Source organism: Falco cherrug, chromosome 4 (genome assembly GCF_023634085.1).
Source record: "Falco cherrug isolate bFalChe1 chromosome 4, bFalChe1.pri, whole genome shotgun sequence".
Lineage (NCBI taxonomy): Eukaryota > Metazoa > Chordata > Aves > Falconiformes > Falconidae > Falco > Falco cherrug.
In genome coordinates, this window is record NC_073700.1 from 26,361,673 (window position 1) to 26,380,403 (window position 18,731).

General features: G+C 51.2%; 1 protein-coding gene across 1 annotated transcript in view; it reads left to right on the forward strand.

The window, feature by feature from the left end:
* The window catches only part of PKD1 (polycystin 1, transient receptor potential channel interacting), a 98,926-nt gene that overhangs the window by 64,607 nt on the left and 15,588 nt on the right, over positions 1–18,731 (forward strand). Inside the window, exons 17-31 of the mRNA XM_055709493.1 lie at positions 1,860–2,003; positions 3,254–3,533; positions 5,045–5,261; positions 6,341–6,491; positions 7,468–7,620; positions 9,899–10,043; positions 10,895–11,497; positions 11,991–12,147; positions 13,507–13,759; positions 14,379–14,574; positions 15,679–15,849; positions 16,301–16,444; positions 16,789–16,999; positions 17,368–17,494; positions 18,391–18,507. Coding sequence (XP_055565468.1) covers positions 1,860–2,003; positions 3,254–3,533; positions 5,045–5,261; positions 6,341–6,491; positions 7,468–7,620; positions 9,899–10,043; positions 10,895–11,497; positions 11,991–12,147; positions 13,507–13,759; positions 14,379–14,574; positions 15,679–15,849; positions 16,301–16,444; positions 16,789–16,999; positions 17,368–17,494; positions 18,391–18,507 — 3,069 coding nt within the window. The remainder of the gene's footprint in view (positions 1–1,859; positions 2,004–3,253; positions 3,534–5,044; positions 5,262–6,340; positions 6,492–7,467; positions 7,621–9,898; positions 10,044–10,894; positions 11,498–11,990; positions 12,148–13,506; positions 13,760–14,378; positions 14,575–15,678; positions 15,850–16,300; positions 16,445–16,788; positions 17,000–17,367; positions 17,495–18,390; positions 18,508–18,731) is intronic.

An 18,731-nucleotide genomic window follows, 5' to 3' on the forward strand; every position in this document is an offset into this window, starting at 1 on the left:
AGGCTGTGTTAGTGACCCAGCCCTGGATGGTACCGGGACTGAGGGTCTGCGGCAGCAGCACAGCAAAGGAGCCCATGATAGGTGGCTCTTCCAGCACCCTGTGCAGTACCAGACTCCTCACATGGCACAGCACCAGGCTCCTCCCCAGTTTTTGCCCAGAGAGAGCTTCCTAAGAGCTGGTACTTAATTTTACTGTCAATAGTTCCTCTCTTCTCTCCTTGTGAATTTTTTTAAGGGAGGATTTTTTTTAAGTGCATGTTGTTTATGTCAAATTAAGCTTAACGCTGAATGCATCTGCAGTCCGACAGCAGTTATGGTTTATGTCAGAAACATTCATCGTGGTGTGTTTGGCAATTAGAGATACAGTTAGTCTGAAAGTGGAAACTCTTACTGCCTGGGTCTTAAACCAAAGCTGGAGGATAAAAAGAAAAAAATTAAATTGATAGTCTTTCAAGGACATTCCGTACTATCTGGTTTCCATGCATGAGCACAAAACAATGATTCCAGTGTCGCAGGAAATTTGCAAATACTGTAGGAATGGATGAAGCTTCAAGGCACTTCAGCTTAGTCCTGTGGAATATTTATCCTCTTTTAAAAGTCTGCCATATTAAACAATGTCTTCATTACTGCCTTTCTTTGAATTCAGAGTATTCATTATGCCAGGGCAGAGGGCTCTGCTGAATGCTGGACAACCCCATTTCCTAGAGGATTAAAGGAATTTAGACAAAGTACTGGGGTCAGAGCTCAATAGCCGTTGTGTCTGAGCCATCAGTGCTCTCCTCTCTCCAAGTGCTTTGCCGAGGAGGTGTGGTAGACGTTTTGAGATGTGCAACTTAGATCTGAGCTAAAAGCCTGGAACACATGCAGCTCTCTGGAAAAGGTCATTCTTCCAGGCTGAAGAGCAAAATGCATTTGATGCACAGTGGGAGTTGTGTTTTCTGGCTATTTTTATCTCTCAGAGACATAGGTAGTGCCAGAAATGATGATGGTTCTGCACAGGCAGTGGACTCTGAGAGCCCAAGGGTTGGGTCCTAAAACGTGACGTGATTCTAGTCCAAGCTCTGTAGGTCAGAGCAGGGCTGGGGGTGGACAGCAGGACCATGCTGGCTTTGCACAGGGCAGCGTATTCTCAGTAAACTCTGGCTTGCCCTAAGCCCTCTTGCTAGTCTGGACTGTAAACACTTCCCATTTAGCCTTCCGAGTCGAAGACAGGGACCCACAACCCCACAGTCCTCTGTCCACGGCAGATCTGTTGTGACCTTACCAGGTCAGGCATTCCGCAGCTGCAGAGGCAGGACCAAGAATTTGGCCTACAGGAAACAAAGGAGAGCTGCAGTTGTTTCCCAGGGCAGGTGCTCACCAGATGTTTGGTCTGTGCTGTAGTGGAGGGTTTCCTCCTCCCAGTTACACTGTCCTCTTTTCCTAACTGTAACATGGATCCCACTTTTGTAGGGTTAACAGCTGTCCTGGGATGGCTGGTCCACCAAAGTGCTTCAGTTAGCATCATCTCTGCCCAGCAGCACAAGCAGGACTTGCTGAGAGTTCAGCACAGGGTACCAGAGGGACATTTTGAAAGTGATGTGTCATTAAAAAGTGTAAATAAAGTAAATCCAGAATTACCTAGATTGGCCCAGTTTGGCATTGGATGACTCTTGAAAATCAGTGACAGAACTGGCCAGTGTAAGGAAAGTGATGTAGCTTAGATGATGACCTGAAATCCTTTAGAAATCCTTTTCTGCTGTTCCCTTAGCACAGACTGGGCTGTGGCAGAGCAGAACCAGGTGCTGGGATGTCTGCTTAACTGTTAGATGTATGTATTTTTGTCTCAGATCTTCTGATGGAGTCTCTTGCTTTCCCAGGTATTCATCAAGAGGGGAGGAGTCCCTATCGTCTCCCTGGAGTGCGTTTCCTGCAAGGCTCAGTCTGTCTATGAAGTTAGCAAGAGCTCCTACGTCTACCTGGAGGGGACCTGCCAGAACTGTCACAACGACTCCAAGCTTGGGGTAAAGTCATTAGCTGGTCTTTGCTTCACCTTTGGTGGACTTCAGGGAGAAGCGGAGAGTCAAAGAGGACAGGGTGGAAAGAGCTGTGTGAGAAATAAAGTCTGGGACCTAAATTGCTGTGGAGACACAGAGGGGAAACAATCGCTGACTGTTAATGCAGTGGCAGGCTGGGTCTGGCTGAGGGGACGAAGAAGGCTGTTTGATGCTCGTCTCCTCATCACAGCCCCTGGAACTGGCTGCAGGACTGGCTTACAGAGTCAGAAGTTTAAAGCAGGCCCTGTACGGAGCTTGCTTTGTGTGACATGGGGCTTGTTCCGTGCCTCGGCAGCATGGAGGAGGCTTAGGAGGGCCTGTGAAGGAGGTTCCTCATGTCCTGTAACCACTGGACCCCCTGTTGAGATATCCAGAGCTTTTCTTTGCCCTGGGTTGTGCCTGTAGGCTACAGGACACATGGCCTGACGGTCCTCCATCAGTGTCTTGACCTACACAAGGGCAAGTCCTTGCTGGGTCATTTTCAAGCCAAGCTCATGAGTGACCAGCTGTTTCCACACAAAAGCCACTTTTTTCCTAGAAGAGGTCTGTACAGTGTTTTCTTCTCCCTGCTGGTTGGCATTTTGCCCATTATTGTGGTGGCTCAAGCAGAGGTTGTTCTGTCTCTTCTGATCCTCCAAGTCCCTCATGCCCTCCTCTAATGACAGATTCCACTCCGCAGCATCTCTGCAGCCTGTTGAATGAAGCAGGTCTCAGAAGTGGAAGTCTTGTTGTGAGAGCTAGTCTGTATTGCTCCCAGCAAGCCCAGCATGTACTTGTATGGCATTTTCTGGCTGGCTATCTCACTGTTCCTCTTGTTATCGCAATTGTACATTTGTGCTATTAACAGTAACCATCCAGGACACGTTCAGCTTGAAGCATATAAAACATGGTATCCCATGGAGACTCCACCAGTATTTAATTTATTTCCTGTGTTTTGTATTCTGTATTATGAAATATTCTGTCGGAGGGTGATGTAATCCCAGAGACTAAAGTAGATCTCACAGTGGAAATATTCCCACCAGACATTTTGGAAAGGTTCCAGTTCTTGTTGCTGTAGCACACAAGACTAAAGCTGAATTATCAACTGCAAATTTGGCAGATGCTCCCACTAGAAATCTGTTACTTTTTATAAGAAACTCAATCTGAAAACATTTTAAGGACATAACTTCAGATTTAAACAAAACCTCTCCTGTCTTTTCCCCTCTTCCTCTCTATAGAGATGGGCAGCACACAGCTTTAAAAACAAGTCTCTCATCCTGGACAAAAAAACTACCTCCACTGGCGACACAGGCATGAACCTGGTCTTGAGGCAAGGGGCACTGAAGGATGGGGAGGGATATACTTTTACCCTTCACATCACAGACCTCACAACCGGGGAGGAAGGATTCGCCTCAATCGATCTGCTCCCCAACCAGCCACCTGTTGGAGGGTCCTGCCAGCTGTCTCCGGAAGGACCCCTCAGGGCACTGATGGCAAAGGTGCACTTTGAGTGTGCAGGTGAGAGCGAGCGGACAGCGGTGCTGGGCACTCTGCTCCTCGTGGGCAAAGGTTTCTCATGACCAGTGTGTTACCTGCTGCCCTTCTTCCCACAGGTGTTTTCTTTACTCTGAGCTCCTACCCCAGGTCACTGTTGCCCAGGGCTGAGTTCAGAAGTGGATCTTTCCATTTCTGATCCCCAAAGCCTTGACCATGAGGCTTTGTGTACCCGAATTATGGTGCTCTAAAACACATGGTAGCAGGCCTACCAATTTAACATCCTAATTCATGTAGCTGAATGGTGATATCCAGGCCAGGGCAGTACTTGTGGAAGGAACTGGCATTTCAGTGCAGGAAGAAGAAGGGAGGTGCCAAAACTGAGTCACACATGGGAAGAGTCAAAAGACAAAGCACTGGGGCCTTCTCTGCCATGTGGGCTGGGTGTTCCCGTCGGCATTTACCTTCTCAACCAGCTGCAGAGATGGCACAACACGTCTAGCTTTGGAAAAGTGGCCTGGCTGACATCCTGTAGTCTTGGGCCGAGGATTAAGTGCCTCTAAACCATATTTCCCCAAATTAGTGTTAGAGGTTAGTGCTGTCTGTGCACAAATGCTGAGAAGCCACACTGCAGAGATGATGAACTCGTCTGATTCTGGGGAGGCTGGTCACCAAAGCACTTCTGGGGGAGAAGCATGAGTGTATTCAGCATCATATGGTTGTAACTTTGGCGTGTTTTGAGCCACTCAGAGTAATTAGGAAATTGCTGTCTCTTTGGAGTGGTGGGAATTTTAGCTGTTAGTAATTGTTTTAAGCTGAAGTGAAACACGCAGGATACAGACTCACTGGTCACATGTCCAGTGCAGTGAGCCTGGGCAGAACCAGCACCTTTGGTGGTGCTCACTGGGAAATGCACAGTGAATTTCCCAACTGTCTGGCTCCCACAAGACTCCTCATAATTCTTGGGAGCTCCTATGAAACCTTTATGCAGGTTTTATCCTAGACTCAGTTATTCCTGAGATGTTGAACTGCTTGAGCACTGTGCTGAGCCTCTGTCTTACGTCAGCTTTGCAGGGCTTGTACAGAAGCTGCAGCCTTGGGTCAGTGCTGTTCCCAGCCCCAGTAGGGTTATTCCCATTTTTATTTTGCTCATGAAGTCTTCACAAATCCCTTTAAATGTTACGGGACCCAGACAACTAGGCAGAAACCCCTAAATATCAGAAAAATTCAGAGAGGGTCAGAGCTTTTCATTGGAGGTCCTGAGACATCCCTGCAGCCCAGTGGAGTCCTCAAGCTGTCCTCGCCCTGGGGACAACATGTCCCTCTGCCGGAGCAGGGTGACACCTTGCTGGGGACAGCAGTGAGGGCAGGTGCCATGCGGAAGGGCTGGGCAGGGTGGGACATGCTGGGGGAGGAACGGGGCACCGCCAGGCAGTGCCAGCTCTGACGGTCAGGCTGCGCTTTGGGACGGTGGCTGCAGCCCCCGCTCTGTGCCCTCGACCCCGTCAGACCCCCTGTCTGGGTTTGTTTTGCAGGCTGGCGAGACACAGAGGACGCGGAGGGCCCGCTGGTGTACATCCTGCTGGCGTCTCGCCACAGGGCTGGGCACTACCATGAGTTCTGCGTGTACAAGGGCAGCCGTGCAGAGCACAGCGCCTTCCTGCCCCCGGGCTTCCATGAGAGCGGCTTTATGGTGTCTGTGGCGGTCCTTGTTCAGGACCAGCTGGGAGCCACCGTGGTAGCCATTAACAGGTAAGACCCACCGCTCGCAGGCTGGGCTTACGCGGCCGCGCCAGTGTCCGGCCTGGGCTCCTGAGTCAGTCCTACGGCTTGACTGCTGAGTCCCTGTCCTGAAGGGCTCGGCAGATGCTGGGTGAAATGTTTTGCTCCTGGAAGAGACTGTTGGTGGGAAGGGGAGGGGAGGCTCAGCAGAAGTGCAATACAGAGAATCCAGTCCTTGTGGATCATCGCTCAAGGGGGAGACTTCCCCATAAGTTACTGCTTTCCTTACCGCTTACCTACCACCTCCTTAATTCCCTAGTGACACCTTGCTTTGAAGGCACAATGTCACTTTGGCAGAAGATCTCTTAGCTCTGTGCTCCATCACCTTCCGCTGCTGAGAGCCAGGGAGGTCTCATGGAGCCAAAGTGGAGAGCACATGCATTTGAATAGGGTGGAAGGACTGACTGCAGCTTGAGTCTCAGCGGGGCCGGTACTGTGCCAGCCCAGTTATCCCTTCTGCAAATGCCTCTTGGTTTCCAGTGCGTTCCATGCAGGTGACAAGTGCCCACAGGTCTTTGGGCAGCATCCTGAGCTGGTCTCTGCTGCCTGGCAGAGCTGTAGGACTGCTCCTTCTCGAGGCTGATTTGGAGCTCCCCATGCTGTACATGTGCTCCTGGCCTCCCAGGCTGGAGCGCAGTCCTGCAGTGCCTGCAGAGGAGGATCTGTGTCCCAGCTGTTCCTCAGACCCCAGGGAACAGTGCCAAAAGCAGTGCAGCTTCTCCCAGACACTGACTCTGGTTTTAAGTGCTCTTTCTGCTCCATCACACTGAACCTGAATTTTCTTCTCTGGGTTCAATGCAATGTGTGCATCCTCCACCTACAGCTTCGCAGAGCTGGACCAGTGAGGAACCAGGATGCAGGTCCATGATGTTCCTACATACAGCTTGTGCAAACTGGGCACCAGGGCAAGGTTCAGCAATGCTGTCTTTGTTGTTTAACCACCTGCTTCCCCCTTTCTCTTCCTTACCAGCGGAAAAGCAGATTCTGCCTCCTTCCCCCAGCCCTGTTTGATAGTTGCACTTAACCCAAATCCCTCTTTCCCTTGGCAGCTCCATGGAAATCGGCTTACCTGAGGGGTTCCCCAGCCTCTCCCACTGGCTGTACAATCAAACTGACACGGTGCTCCAGGGCTTAGTGAAACAAGGGGATCCTCAGCAGGTCATTGAGTACTCTCTCGCCCTCATCACCATCTTAAATGAGGTAAAGCAGCACCCGCTGCCCAAGAGGGCCTCCAGAAGGCCTTGCAATTGCCAGTAATGTTATTTGGCCAGTTTATGTACAGTGGTGTAGGGAAATGATTAATGCTACAGTTTCTCATGTATATCAGTGTATGTCCGTGCTGGGAGCTGGGCTGGACCTATTTTCATGCATCAAAAAGGTTAGCAAGCTCCCAACACACAATGACCAGGGAAGCAGAAGGGCTGCAAAATAAAACAAGGATCCTAGAGAAGGCACTGGCTTGGGTATCTCCCATGCCACCTGCTTTTTTGTCCTCATATTCAGATAGTTTTTCCTCTGTACTGCCAACCTTAAGTCTAAACATTGAATTTAGAAACCAGAATCTTAGCTCAGATTCCCCCAGCTCCTTCATGCTTCCCCTGAGCCAGCCATCACGCTCCAGCTCAGCAGGGCTGGAAACTCCTTGTAGCTGCTCCAGTGATGCTATGGGTGCTAAGGAGACCTTGTTCTGACTGCTGAGCTAGTGCAGCTAGAAGGATCTTCTGCCTGCATACAAGGTCTTTAATCCACAGTCCAGGAGCATCATCCTCCTGGCAGCATTCACTTTCACTTGTACCTAAAGTAGTGCTGAGCCCCTCCATGTGCATCTCTATAGGCAAGGCAGGGATTTCGGTCAGCTGCCCAATAAGAGCCTGCTGCATGCCTGGAAGCCAGGCAGGGGTGATCCCCCTGAGCCAGGCTCTTTGCTTAGCTGGATAAGGACTGCACACTGGTATACTACTGAGCTGTCAAGTGCAAGGCTGTTAAGATAATTGCTTAGAGAGCACAAGTGAAATTGAGAGAGTTCTACTGAAAAAACAGCTCATGAGATCACCCTCTGGGGAAGAGCACAGGCAGGGAGATACAGAGTGCAGGGAAGAGGTGACTTAGCACAGCTGATCATCCTCTGAAACAACCTGATACATTTCCTCACTTTGCCTGCTTTTCTCCTTCCCAGTACGAGAGGTCCATGCTTCTGGAATCTGAGGCTGGAAATGAATTCGAACTCCGGACCTGGACTCGCAATAACATCACAGAAACCCTGAACTCGTTGAATGTGAACACAGTTGATGACATCCAGCAGATCTCAGCTGCCTTGGCGCAGTGCACGGTATGTTCCCCACTACCGCCTCCAGCCTCCCGCTCTTCCAGGTGCAGCTTAGATGCTCTTCAATTCTTGATGTGCTTCCCTGTCTCTCTGCCCCACACATGCCACACAGGGAGGACAGGTGTCACTTGTTGACATCATTAGGGTTTCTGTGGTGATGTACTAAGTGTTGTGAGCTCTGCCCCTTGCCATGCCACCAATCTAGCAGACGTTGATAAGATGATGTATTCACGTGCTGGAAGGCAGCACCTCAGAACTGTGTGCTTTTTCTCGTACCAGCCCTGGTGTGGCAGCTTACTAGCAGCAGGTTCCTTCGCTTGCAGATGGAGTCTGTAGGAGATGCCACAACAGACTGGAGAAGCACTGGAATAAATTGTTGGGGGAGTCACAGAATCTCTGAGGACAGGCTGGACTCCTATCAGGAGTAACACAAGTAGAGCCGGACCTGCCTTGAGCCAAGGGACAGTGCCAAGGACTGATGTTCCTTCCAGCCCTGTTTCTACCATACAAGATTAGAAACACTGCTCTGCTCTGCTGCTGACTGGAAGTGCTGTGTTCCCCAGCCAGTGTGCAGTTTCAGCTCCCCGGTGCTGGGGCTGCTGCCTGGTGGATTTAGGAGTGGCTTTATGTGTTTTGTCAGATGGGCAGAGGGAAGAGAGCCCAGTTATATAATGTGCTTGGGGTTTGGTGGTCAGCCAGTCTGCTCTGGCATGCTCTTCCTCCCTGCCCTCCCAGATCTTTGCTTTCGGGACTGGAGTCTGGTACCCTGGCCTTGGCTGTGCATCACCTCCCCAGCCAGGTCATCAACCTTGCTCAGCAGGAACAGGCTGTCATCAAAACGATGGACAGACTACCGCATCCCACCCACAGAGTCCTTATTCTGCTGCTGCTTTCTCTGCTTCACAGTCTGGAAACCTCAAAAATCACTTCTTTCTGTTCATCTTTGTTCAGGGATTTTGGGGTTCAGCACATGTCATTCTGATGCTGGGTTGGTTCGTTCCTGTGTCTCTGACGTGCTCTTGCCTTGCGACTTGATCTCGCTGTGGAAGCTTAGGTCTAGAAATAGAAATTTTTTTTCCACGGGAAAAGCTGACACTCCAGGATTAGTTTGTGCTCTGGTTTGGAATGAAAAGCTTAGAAAAACAGTAATCTAGAATTTCCCAAGCGGTTGAGACCAGCACGGAGTTCACACATTTCCTTTCCTGTAGAAGTGTCAATCAGTGCTGATACTTTCTTGATTTTACCTACAGAGAAGAGGAAAAATCAGAATGAATTTCTCCTGAAGGGGAAAAAAAATATCTTAGTCGTCTTAGTCAATTCTCCTTCCTAAGTAGTAGCAGCTCCCCTTGGGTGGTTCTTCCCCATAACCCTTTTTCTTCCTCAGCTTCTTGATACCTGACTGTGCCTTGTGGACTATAATTTCCACAGTATGTCCTTGCTTAGCTTACAAATAAAAGCAGAAGAGGGGGAATTCTAGACCTGAAGATGCTGTTTTGATTCTTCACCAAAACATATGGTGAATCACGTCTGAATCCTATGATGCTTAAAAGAAAAAAGATGAATAAAAGCTAGGAATGGGTTTGTGGTAACAGCTTCCATGTGTTGCCTCAGTCCCTCCCATCCAGCCCTTGAGAGTGCGGGGAGCTCCAGGCCATGGCTAGAACATTCTGTTTCTTGGATACATCTGGGAGCAGAGGGAGGGACATCCATCATGCCTGAGTGGCAGGATCCCTCCCACAGCTTTCAGGAGTATTTGGACACTGAAATGGATTCAGTTAGGGCTAAATCTTGCTTCCATTGAAGATAGCAGAGTGGATGGAGGAATCCTATCCAGCTCCTCCTGGTTGATTTCTGTAGGAATAGTGTGTAGCCCTGAAGGGGTCCTCATGAGATACAACAGCAGGAGAGATGCTTGGTCCTTACACGTGAATTCCAGGAAACATGAATATGCTGCCCTATGTTGCTCTTTCCAACCCTCAAGCAACCTCCATCAGACTCCTGGCATGCCTGGCTGTACGCTGGCAGATTGTAATGTGAGGGGAGGTGGATGGAAGAGTCTTGGAGATATCGTTTCTTGGCATCTCTCAGTGTGAGCAGAGCAGCCACAGTCTCTGCAGTCACCTCATAGGGGCTGGAAGGAGCAGGGGTGACTTTCAGAGTGCAAATGGTGTTTGAACAAATGTTTGAACGAATTGTTGAGGGACTGAGCCAGCTGAACTTGCCCACAGCTGCTTTTGTCTTTCCCTGGGTGTGCTCCTTCAGACTGTGTTTCCCTTTGCAGGTGGTGAGCAAGGAACTGGTTTGCAAGTCATGCCTGACAAGGACCTTGAACAAGCTAGAGACCATGATGACCATTCTACAGGGAGAAACGACCCAGGGCACTGTGACACCAACTGGCATCGCTGACAACATCCTCAATATCACAGGTGAGTTTTGTTCTTGCAGGGACAGGTGACAGTTGACCCGATACTGCTGAGGGCACAGGTCTCCCTGTGCAAGGAGCTGGGCAGATGTCTGCTGAGAGCAGCTTTGTGGGCTTTCTCCTGTACCATTAGGAGTTTGGCCTTTTCAGGCTGTTAGGAGAATCACAGCTAACATTTGGAGTGTGGCACCCCAGTACTTTCTTCTGCTTGCACTTTTCTCAGGGTTGTCCTGGCTTTGGCAGCTGTCTCTGCAGACATTTAAATATGACAGTTGTCAATAAACTCACTAATCGTTCAGGGAAATCCCATTTTGTAAACAGTGAGTAACAGCTATGGCTTCCAGATGCTTGCCTTCCTGGTTGCAATCTGAAGGGTACCAAGCTTCACTGGGGCACCTGTGAACACTGGGTGGGAATTCCCACCTGGTTACCCTGGGAGGATGCAGACACCTTGCTTGTACTCCTTGTTACGCGTTTCTGAGTGTTCTCCACTTCATAGTGCAAAAACATAGTAACATATGTTTGCTTTATCTATTCCTTCCCTGTTTCCCAATCTGCCATTCTAGTCACTATACAAGAGGAAAATAAAGCCTGTTGTGATCAAGTACTCACCACCAAACTTTGTAGATTAGCTGAGAGACTGCAGGAATTGCTGACAGCTCTATTTTTAGCTATGGGCTACTGAACACTTTGAGTGCAGAAGGTCACGTGCACAGTGTAGACTTACAGTGAGAAGACACTGAGGAAAGACTTGTCTGATTGTTTTGGGAAGGTATCAGATGTTATCTAGACTGTAGCAGTTATCTAGGCTATTTACCACTTCCTCTGTTTGCATCTTTATTTCTTTCCTGGCAGGTGACCTAATTCACCTTGTCAATACAGTTTCACAAGAGTCCAAGCCCCAGGAGCTGCTTGCTGATTCCCACAATTTGCTGCTAGCTCCCAAAGCCTACAACCTGTCTTCCAGCCTGATGCGCATCCTCATGAAGTCTCGGGTGCTGAATGAAGAGCCTCTTGAGCTGGTGGGAGGAGAAATTAAGGCCACAGGCAAGCGGTCTGATCCCTTTAACTTGCTTTGCTACGAAAACACACCAAACTGCCAGTTCTCCATCCCCCAGGCATTCAACACCACCCTTTCCAACCTGACGGATGTCATTCAAGTCATGTTCCAAGTGGACTCCAATCCTTTCCCTTTTGGTTACATCAGCAACTACACTGTGTCCACAAAGGTCGCCTCCATGGAGTTTCAGACACACAACGGGGTGCAGATCCCCATTGGGAGCCTGGACTCAGAGAAAGCCATCACCGTTATGGTGTCAAACAACACAGATGCTGACAATCTCTCTGCTGGCACTGAAGTCATCGAGGCAAGAACATCTGTGAACTTAATTGTGATTATGGAAAGCAACAACAGAGAAGCAGGGCTGCACTTCCAGCTCACTTACAGAGTCCTGAACGGTAGTGTGGACAGATCCAACTTTCTGTGCTCTTTGCTATTTCTTCCCCTGGGAGAGGAGGGCTGGGTGTTGCAGCAAAGGAGACCTCTGTCAAGAGGTAGCTGGTGTGGGAGGGGATGTCAGGTGTAGCCAGCAACCGCATGGTTGAGTTTCCATCTGTCGCAGGCATTATCCAGTTCCCAGTGTAATCCTTGCCTGTGGATTGTGGCATGGAGAAGCCTTTTGTTTTTCTCAGCCTTTCTGTTGAGCCACATCAACACCAGAGGGAGTTTGTCCAGTCTGTGTCTTGGTCAGGTGTAGTGGTATCGTGAGTCTCTTCCTTAGGGGTCGTCTGAACTGCAGACTGAGAGGGTGCAATCTGGAAGAGCATCTCTCCTGGCTTTCTGCATTCCTGATACTCCTCCCTGAACATCCACTGCTGGTAACAGGCTTGTCATTGAGCTCTCCCTGTTTTTTAAAAGTACTTTTTGTTTTCCCTCCCCGTCCCCACACAGATCGCTACATCGCAAGCGAGCCTGAGCCATTCATTATGGCTTATCTCCATCACGAACCAGAGCCCAACGAGCACAACTGTAGTGCCTCTAAGAAAATCGGCCTGGATGCCCTGGCTGGAAGGGACCACAAGCTCTATACCTTCTTCACTTCACCCAGGTAAGAGAAGCCTCCCGTGTAGTACCTGTCACCCACATAGGCCTGTCCCGTGGATGTATGTGAGGGATGCTCAGGGCCTTGCCATGGTTCATACCAGGCTACTTTGCAGGGCTGATGCTGCTGTAGCTATTCACAGTGCTCCTCTGTCCTTGGAGGAGGCAGCTCTCCCGGGCAGGGTGCTGCAAGCTGCCATTCCTGCACCCCTGTATTGGCACCTCTTCAACCCTGGCATTCCCTCCTTCCCAGATATCTGCCGCTGGTGCAGAAGGAGCTCAGTGCTCTGTGATTTGCCTTTCTGATCCAGGTGAGGGAGGGTTCCCCTTTTTAGAGCTGTAAATCCTGTTCCCTGTGAGTATCACAAGCCCTGATGATGAATCTCCCCACACTGCCCTTTTCTCTGCTCACTTGCCTGATACTTACTGTAGTCTGATTGCTGCTTGTCCAAGCTTTCATCCTCCGTGCACTGCTGATCCCAGAGCTGCCCATATTTACCGGGACTCTTTCTCCGAGGGACTCCCACTGACCTTTGCACATTCAGGGCTTGCTTCGTGCAGCTCGTGAAACCATTTCCCAGAGCAAAGCACCACGCATTAGCCTAGTTCCTGATCTGCAGTGCAACCTGCATGAAAGCACCTCTGTCCTCAGAGCTCATCTTCCCAATGTGTGACAGGAGGAGAACACACTTTCCCTCCTGGGCTCCCGTATACCCTGCTTGCCTGCTGCGTGGCTCATTAAGCACTGCTGTTGTGTTGTTGGGTTTTGCAGCAAAGCTCTGTTCCTTTTATCAGAGCAGTCAATCTTGTGACTTCAGTTGCTGCCTTGCTGCCTTGCCTGGGAGCTTGTGTGTCCGTGCCTCGTGTTATTTATGAGCCATTCTGAGGCATTATCTGAGAAGAAAAGATAGGCAGCTTGGGAATAGGTGGGGCAAAAGTGGAGCCACTGTTGTGTAAGTTGATACAGCTTCCATGGCTTTTGATAACAGAATTTTCGAAGAGGGATTAATCGTCCTGATAAGCATATCTGCTCCCAGCCAAGAATCATAGAGTAGCTATGTAAGTGTTGTGTGGGTCAGTGGGACACAGGGAAGGGCAGGTGGGAGAGCTGTGCAAGGCTGCCAGCGCAGCAAAGGGGATGTGCAACATAGTGCTCCATGTGCTGAAAGATAAAGCAGAATTGAAGTGGCCTGTAGAACCCTAGAATGTAAATTACAGCACATTCACTGGGCTTTTCCTCCTCGTTGTGGGCTTACTTGTCTCTGCAGCAGGGTGCTTTCTGTGGGCACACATCCACCAGAACAGGATTAGCGCCCCTTCAGCAGGCGAGTTAATAATGACTCCTTGCTGTCTTTCCTTTCTCCAGAACGGATGACACCATCCAGAAATACTACTTCAACATCACGAACCATTTCAGCTGGTCCCCGGTGGAGGTGACTCTGGGGCTGTACACCTCCCTCTGCCAGTACTTCAGTGAGCAGGAGAAACGGTGGAAGACAGAAGGGATCATCCCACTGGAAGAGACCAGGCCAGACCAGGCTGTGTGCTTAACCCAGCACCTCACTGCCTTTGGAGCCAGTCTGTTTGTCCCCCCAAACTCTGTCCAGTTCATCTTTCCTGTGAGTAAAACAAAGCAAAGCACTGTCACACAGAGCTGTGCAGTGTTACCACACACTGAACGGATTGTAGTCACCTAGAGGAAAGCCTTGGGCTCCCATTGACTTCACATTCAAGCTGGGTCGTGGTTGACTCGTGCCCAGCTAGCACAAGTACCTGAGAGTCTTTAGGAGCTCTGTCCTCTGATGGTGAATCCTGGCTGCTGCTGCTAAAAAGAGACCTTTGCAGATGGCTTTGGTCTCTACCTGGACACCTCGCAGTGTGTTCACCTCCTAGTGCGATGCCAAACACTCCTCCCAGCTGTCACCCAGCACTGTTTTCTCCCAGGGAGCTTGCACCCGGCAGCTGCTCCCTGCCTCCCAGGGGTGTTCAGGCTCTTCCTAGCTCGCTCTGTGTGACGTAAGTGGGAGCAGAGAGCTCTCGGCAGCTGCTACAGCAGCTTTGGCCAGCTGCTGCAGTATGCTGCACATGGCCTGTGCGGGGAGAGGTCTCTCTTTGCAGGTGGTGTCATGTTGGTGAACGATGGTAATAGCCAGGAAGGAGGCAGCGTGACTCCTGGGGAATGGAGGGGGGTCCTCCTGGGGAAGGAGAGTGCCTTTCAAGATACATCTTTTCTTCTAGGCTCCAGGTCCAGGTCTCAACTACATCGTTCTGCTGACATGTGCCGTCTGCTTTGTGACCTACTCGGTGGCTGCACTGATAGTGCACAAGCTGGACATGATTGACATTAACCGAGTAGGGGTGATACCCTTCTGTGGGAAGAACGGGCTGTACAAATACGAGATCCTGGTGAAAACTGGCTGGGGCAGAGGATCAGGTTAGTCCCCAGTCTATTCCTGTGCTTGATTCCTAGTGTGACATCTGTGTGGTTCCCCTGAGATCTCACCTCAGCACATCATGCACCAAATGTTCCCCTGCAGGGCCCAGAGTTGGTGTTTGAAGCAGCACTGAGCAGGCAGTCGGTTCAGGGCTTCCCACAGCATTCACAGTTGTTATTTTGTGATGATGGGGCAGGTCAACAGCTGTGGAGAAGAGCGTACTGCCCCACTCCTTGCTGTTGGGGTGGGACAAGCAACTCCTGCTGGAAGGAACCACCCAGTACAGCAGTACGCCCAGCCTGCTTTCCCTGGCTGGGCTGTGGTTGCAGGAGCAGCCCAGAGGCAGTGATTGTTCCTCACTTCTGACCCTCTCCTGCAGAAGCATCCAGGCCTTGTGGGCCCTTTAGGTGGACCATTTTGCTGTCCTCCAGCATCCGTCACTTGTTCTGCCACCTGAATCTTTCCCAGCGGCATGAAGGCAGAAAGCTTGGCTTTCTGATCCACGGCTGGGTTTGTAGCTAGAACTGCCAGAAACATCACCCTGGACTTGGAAATCCAGGCAGCTGGGATGTGGAAGCTCTAAGCAAGAACAGATTTGGAGTGCCACCATGTCACCGCCAGAAACATGCTGCCATTGATCTTAGTGTAACCACTGGCAGCAGCTTTCTCCTGAAGCTCTCCCCCAGGACCATCCAGGTTGAGCAGGTAGACCAAGGAGCATCTGGCAAATGGTACCGGAGAGAAGTCAAAGAAAACAAGTCTTTCAGCTACTTGGTGGAAAAAACATCCAGAATAAACATCTCCTCCCATTAGGGTGTTAGCAAGGCAAGGAATGTCAGAATAAGTCCCCTCCAGAGAGGAAAACCTTGAGCATGCCAAAGTCCATGCACCAAGCCAAACTGAGCAGCTGCCCTCCACAATCTGTACAAGCTGTAACACAATCCCTGGGTGTGAGATGGCTCTTGAGCACATTCCTTCCTCCCCAGCCTCCAGGTGGCCCTTCTGAAGGGTCATTGCATCTGGTACCAGGTCACTGACAGGAAGGCAGGGCTGCGAAACAGCTCCACCTTGGGTGGACTTACTGAACCCATCAACTCTGGCAGGTACCACGGCCCATGTGGGGATCGCCCTGTACGGTGTAGACAGTAAAAGTGGTCACAGACACCTGGATGGAGAAAACGCCTTCCACCGCAACAGCCTCGATGTGTTTCAGATCGCAACAGAACGAAGTCTGGGGAGCATCTGGCGCATCCGCATTTGGCACGACAATAAAGGTGAGACGTGAGGGGGCACATGGGGCTGAGACAGCCATCACAGGTCACAACCGGGCTCTGGGCCAGGAGAGAGGTACCTGGGCCTACAGTCTGGACTAAGCCTGATGGGAGACCGTGGTGACCCACTGGCTTGGGGGAAGATTACTGGGGAGGGGGACGTGGAGTCTCCATCACAGGGAAGTGTGAAAACTGGTCAGCTGTCATCCCATACACATACGGTGCAACGTGCTGTGCACTGTGGCAGCGTCTGTAAATGTCTGTACAGCCCAGGAGGTGACCTGGCTGTGCCAAGCGTTTTGCTTGGGTACCTGCGTTTCCTATCGATGAAGGTAGTGTCACGGGGTAACTTCTGCTGTCACACTGACGGGCGCTTGTGCTGCCCTCTCACCTTTGCAGCTTCACGCAGGGAATGTCTGACATGAAACACATTTCTTCATCTCTTAACTTTTAGGACTCAGCCCCTCTTGGTACCTGCAGCACGTCATAGTCCGGGACCTGCAGAGCAGCAAGAGCTACTTCTTCCTGGTGAATGACTGGCTGTCGGTGGAGAGTGAAGAGAACGATGGCATGGTGGAGAAGGAGGTTTATGCTGCCAGTGAGTGCTCAGCCCCTGGGGTGTGGGGCTGGGATGGCTGAGCAGCGTGGCAGTTCTTACCGTGTTGGGGAAGGGCCCTCGCAGCAAGAGACTGCAGAGAGCCCATAGAGCCTGCACACTGGCTCCTCCACGCTGCACTGATGTCTTGCACAGCCAGGTGCTCTGCTGGGTCCTTTGTGCCAGAGGACAAGGCGTAGCAGGGACCCAGCTGTGCAGGAGGGGCCATATAGATGCAGCATGGATAGTTCCTTCAACATCAGTCTGCAAGGAGGACCGTGGCAGGCCCAGCCGGGTCCCCTCTGCGGTGCAGCTGGCCCTGAGAGCCTCTCTCTTTTTGTGCTCAGGTGAGACAGAGCTGAGGAGCTTCTCCCGGATCTTCATAGCAGAGCTGCAGCGAGGTTTCTTTGAGAAGCATGTCTGGCTCTCCATGTGGGACCGCCCGCCCCGCAGCCGCTTCACCCGTGTCCAGAGAGCCACCTGCTGCTCCCTCCTCATCTTCCTCTTCCTCTGTGCCAATGCTGTGTGGTACGGCGTGGTGGGGAACGTACACCTCAGGTGCGCTGTGTCCCTTGGTGCTCTGGCCACTCCCTTACCTCTTCAGGGTCACTCCTGCACTTCCCGTTACGTAGGGCAGGACAGACCTTATGTCTGCTGGGAACAGGCGACTTGCTTGTGGCCCTGAGTCTGCCCTTCCCCTTCCAAAGAATGTGGGACCAGGAGATGGATGGTGGACAACCAAAGACAATCAGCAGTTTTCCCCCTTACCTGGTTTTGCCGTGTCATCTGTTAGTGTAGCCCATGCCCATTTCTTTCTGTACACATCTGAAAAACCCAGCTGTGCAGTTTTGTCTCACTGCTTGCTTAGCTGGCAGCCCTGAGTGCTCTGCTAACACCAGTGTCTGATCTCTCTTAATTCTTTCCAGCAATGGGGCAGTTTCTAACCTGATCCCTGTTAACGTGGACACAGTGGCTGTTGGTCTGGTGTCCAGCGTGGTGGTCTACCCTCTCTACCTGGTCATTTTATTTCTCTTCCGGATGGCTCGTGGCAAGGTAACGAGAAGGAGTTGCAGGCTGCCCAGGTGGCTGTAATGCCACCGAGTTTGCTTTTCTGAGGCTAGATTCTGCCCTTTGTGGTACATCACTTTTCCAGGTAGTCTCTGCATTTTTCCAGTTGTGCCTCTATGCTGCCCTGCACCATGGCCAGACCCTTGGCAAGCCTCTGCCTTCCCTCTTGAGCTGGGAGCAATCCCTGACCTTAGGGACAGATCACTGCCTGGACTCCAACAGTGCCCAGACAGAGACCAAAAGGGCAGATTTTAAAAGCTGCCTAGGCACTTACTCTCTCTTGGTTTCAGTATGTGATAGGTACCCAAATGCAGTGTAAAGGTATGACTCTTTGCTGTATTGGCGGGAGTTTGAGAGATGCTCAGTAGAGCATTTCTAATGAAATATCTACCCTGGGTACAAATTCAGCTGTCTGAGCAGAGCTGTGGTTAGGCAGCTGTGAAGGGATTAGCTGGGGATTTAATGACTAGTTAGGCACAATTAGCAGCCCCATTAAATACTGCAGCCGGCTGCTCAGTGACTGATGAGCAGCAAATGTCCCTGATATTTTTTGTTCCTGTAAGCACCTCTTGCTTTGCAGGAGGTTGCAAACTCATGTGGCTTCCTGAGGACTTGTACCTGAGCAGCCTAGATGGCACTGGGCTGCGGTACCTGTGGGCACAAGTGCCGAAGGTGCCTGTGGGGCAGTGGAGGACGTGCATGTGCCTGTTCTCAGCTCCCCTGGGTGGGCCGGGGGTCCCCCAGCCCTGCCTGTGCAAGTGTGGAGCTCCCCAGCAGAGTAGCGAGCTGATGAGATCTGCTGAGCAGCAGGGCTCCGAACCACTGTGACATTGTCACCTCCACCCCTCGCTCTTCTGCTCAAGCCTTCCTGTCTCCTGCAGGTCTCCATCAACCACACCCTGACTCACTCAGACCAGCAGTCCTTGGAGATCGACAACTACCTGGACTCCTCAATCCTTGACAGCTCCTTCCCCACCTTCCCTGGGCTCCAGGCAGAGGTAACCTGCTTTTCACCCAAAAGCTGGGCAGGCTGTGTGTGCCCCTGTACGGACCCAGTGTCCATCCACAGCTGTCGGTGCAAGAGCTGATGCACTCGAGTGCTTCTGGCAGATACTGGTGATGGGGGAGAGCCACAGCCCTTCGTCTCTCACCTGCATCTCTGCCCAGGGCAGTCCTGGGTACCGAGCACAAGCTGTCTCCAGCGACTGCTCTGTGTCTGTGA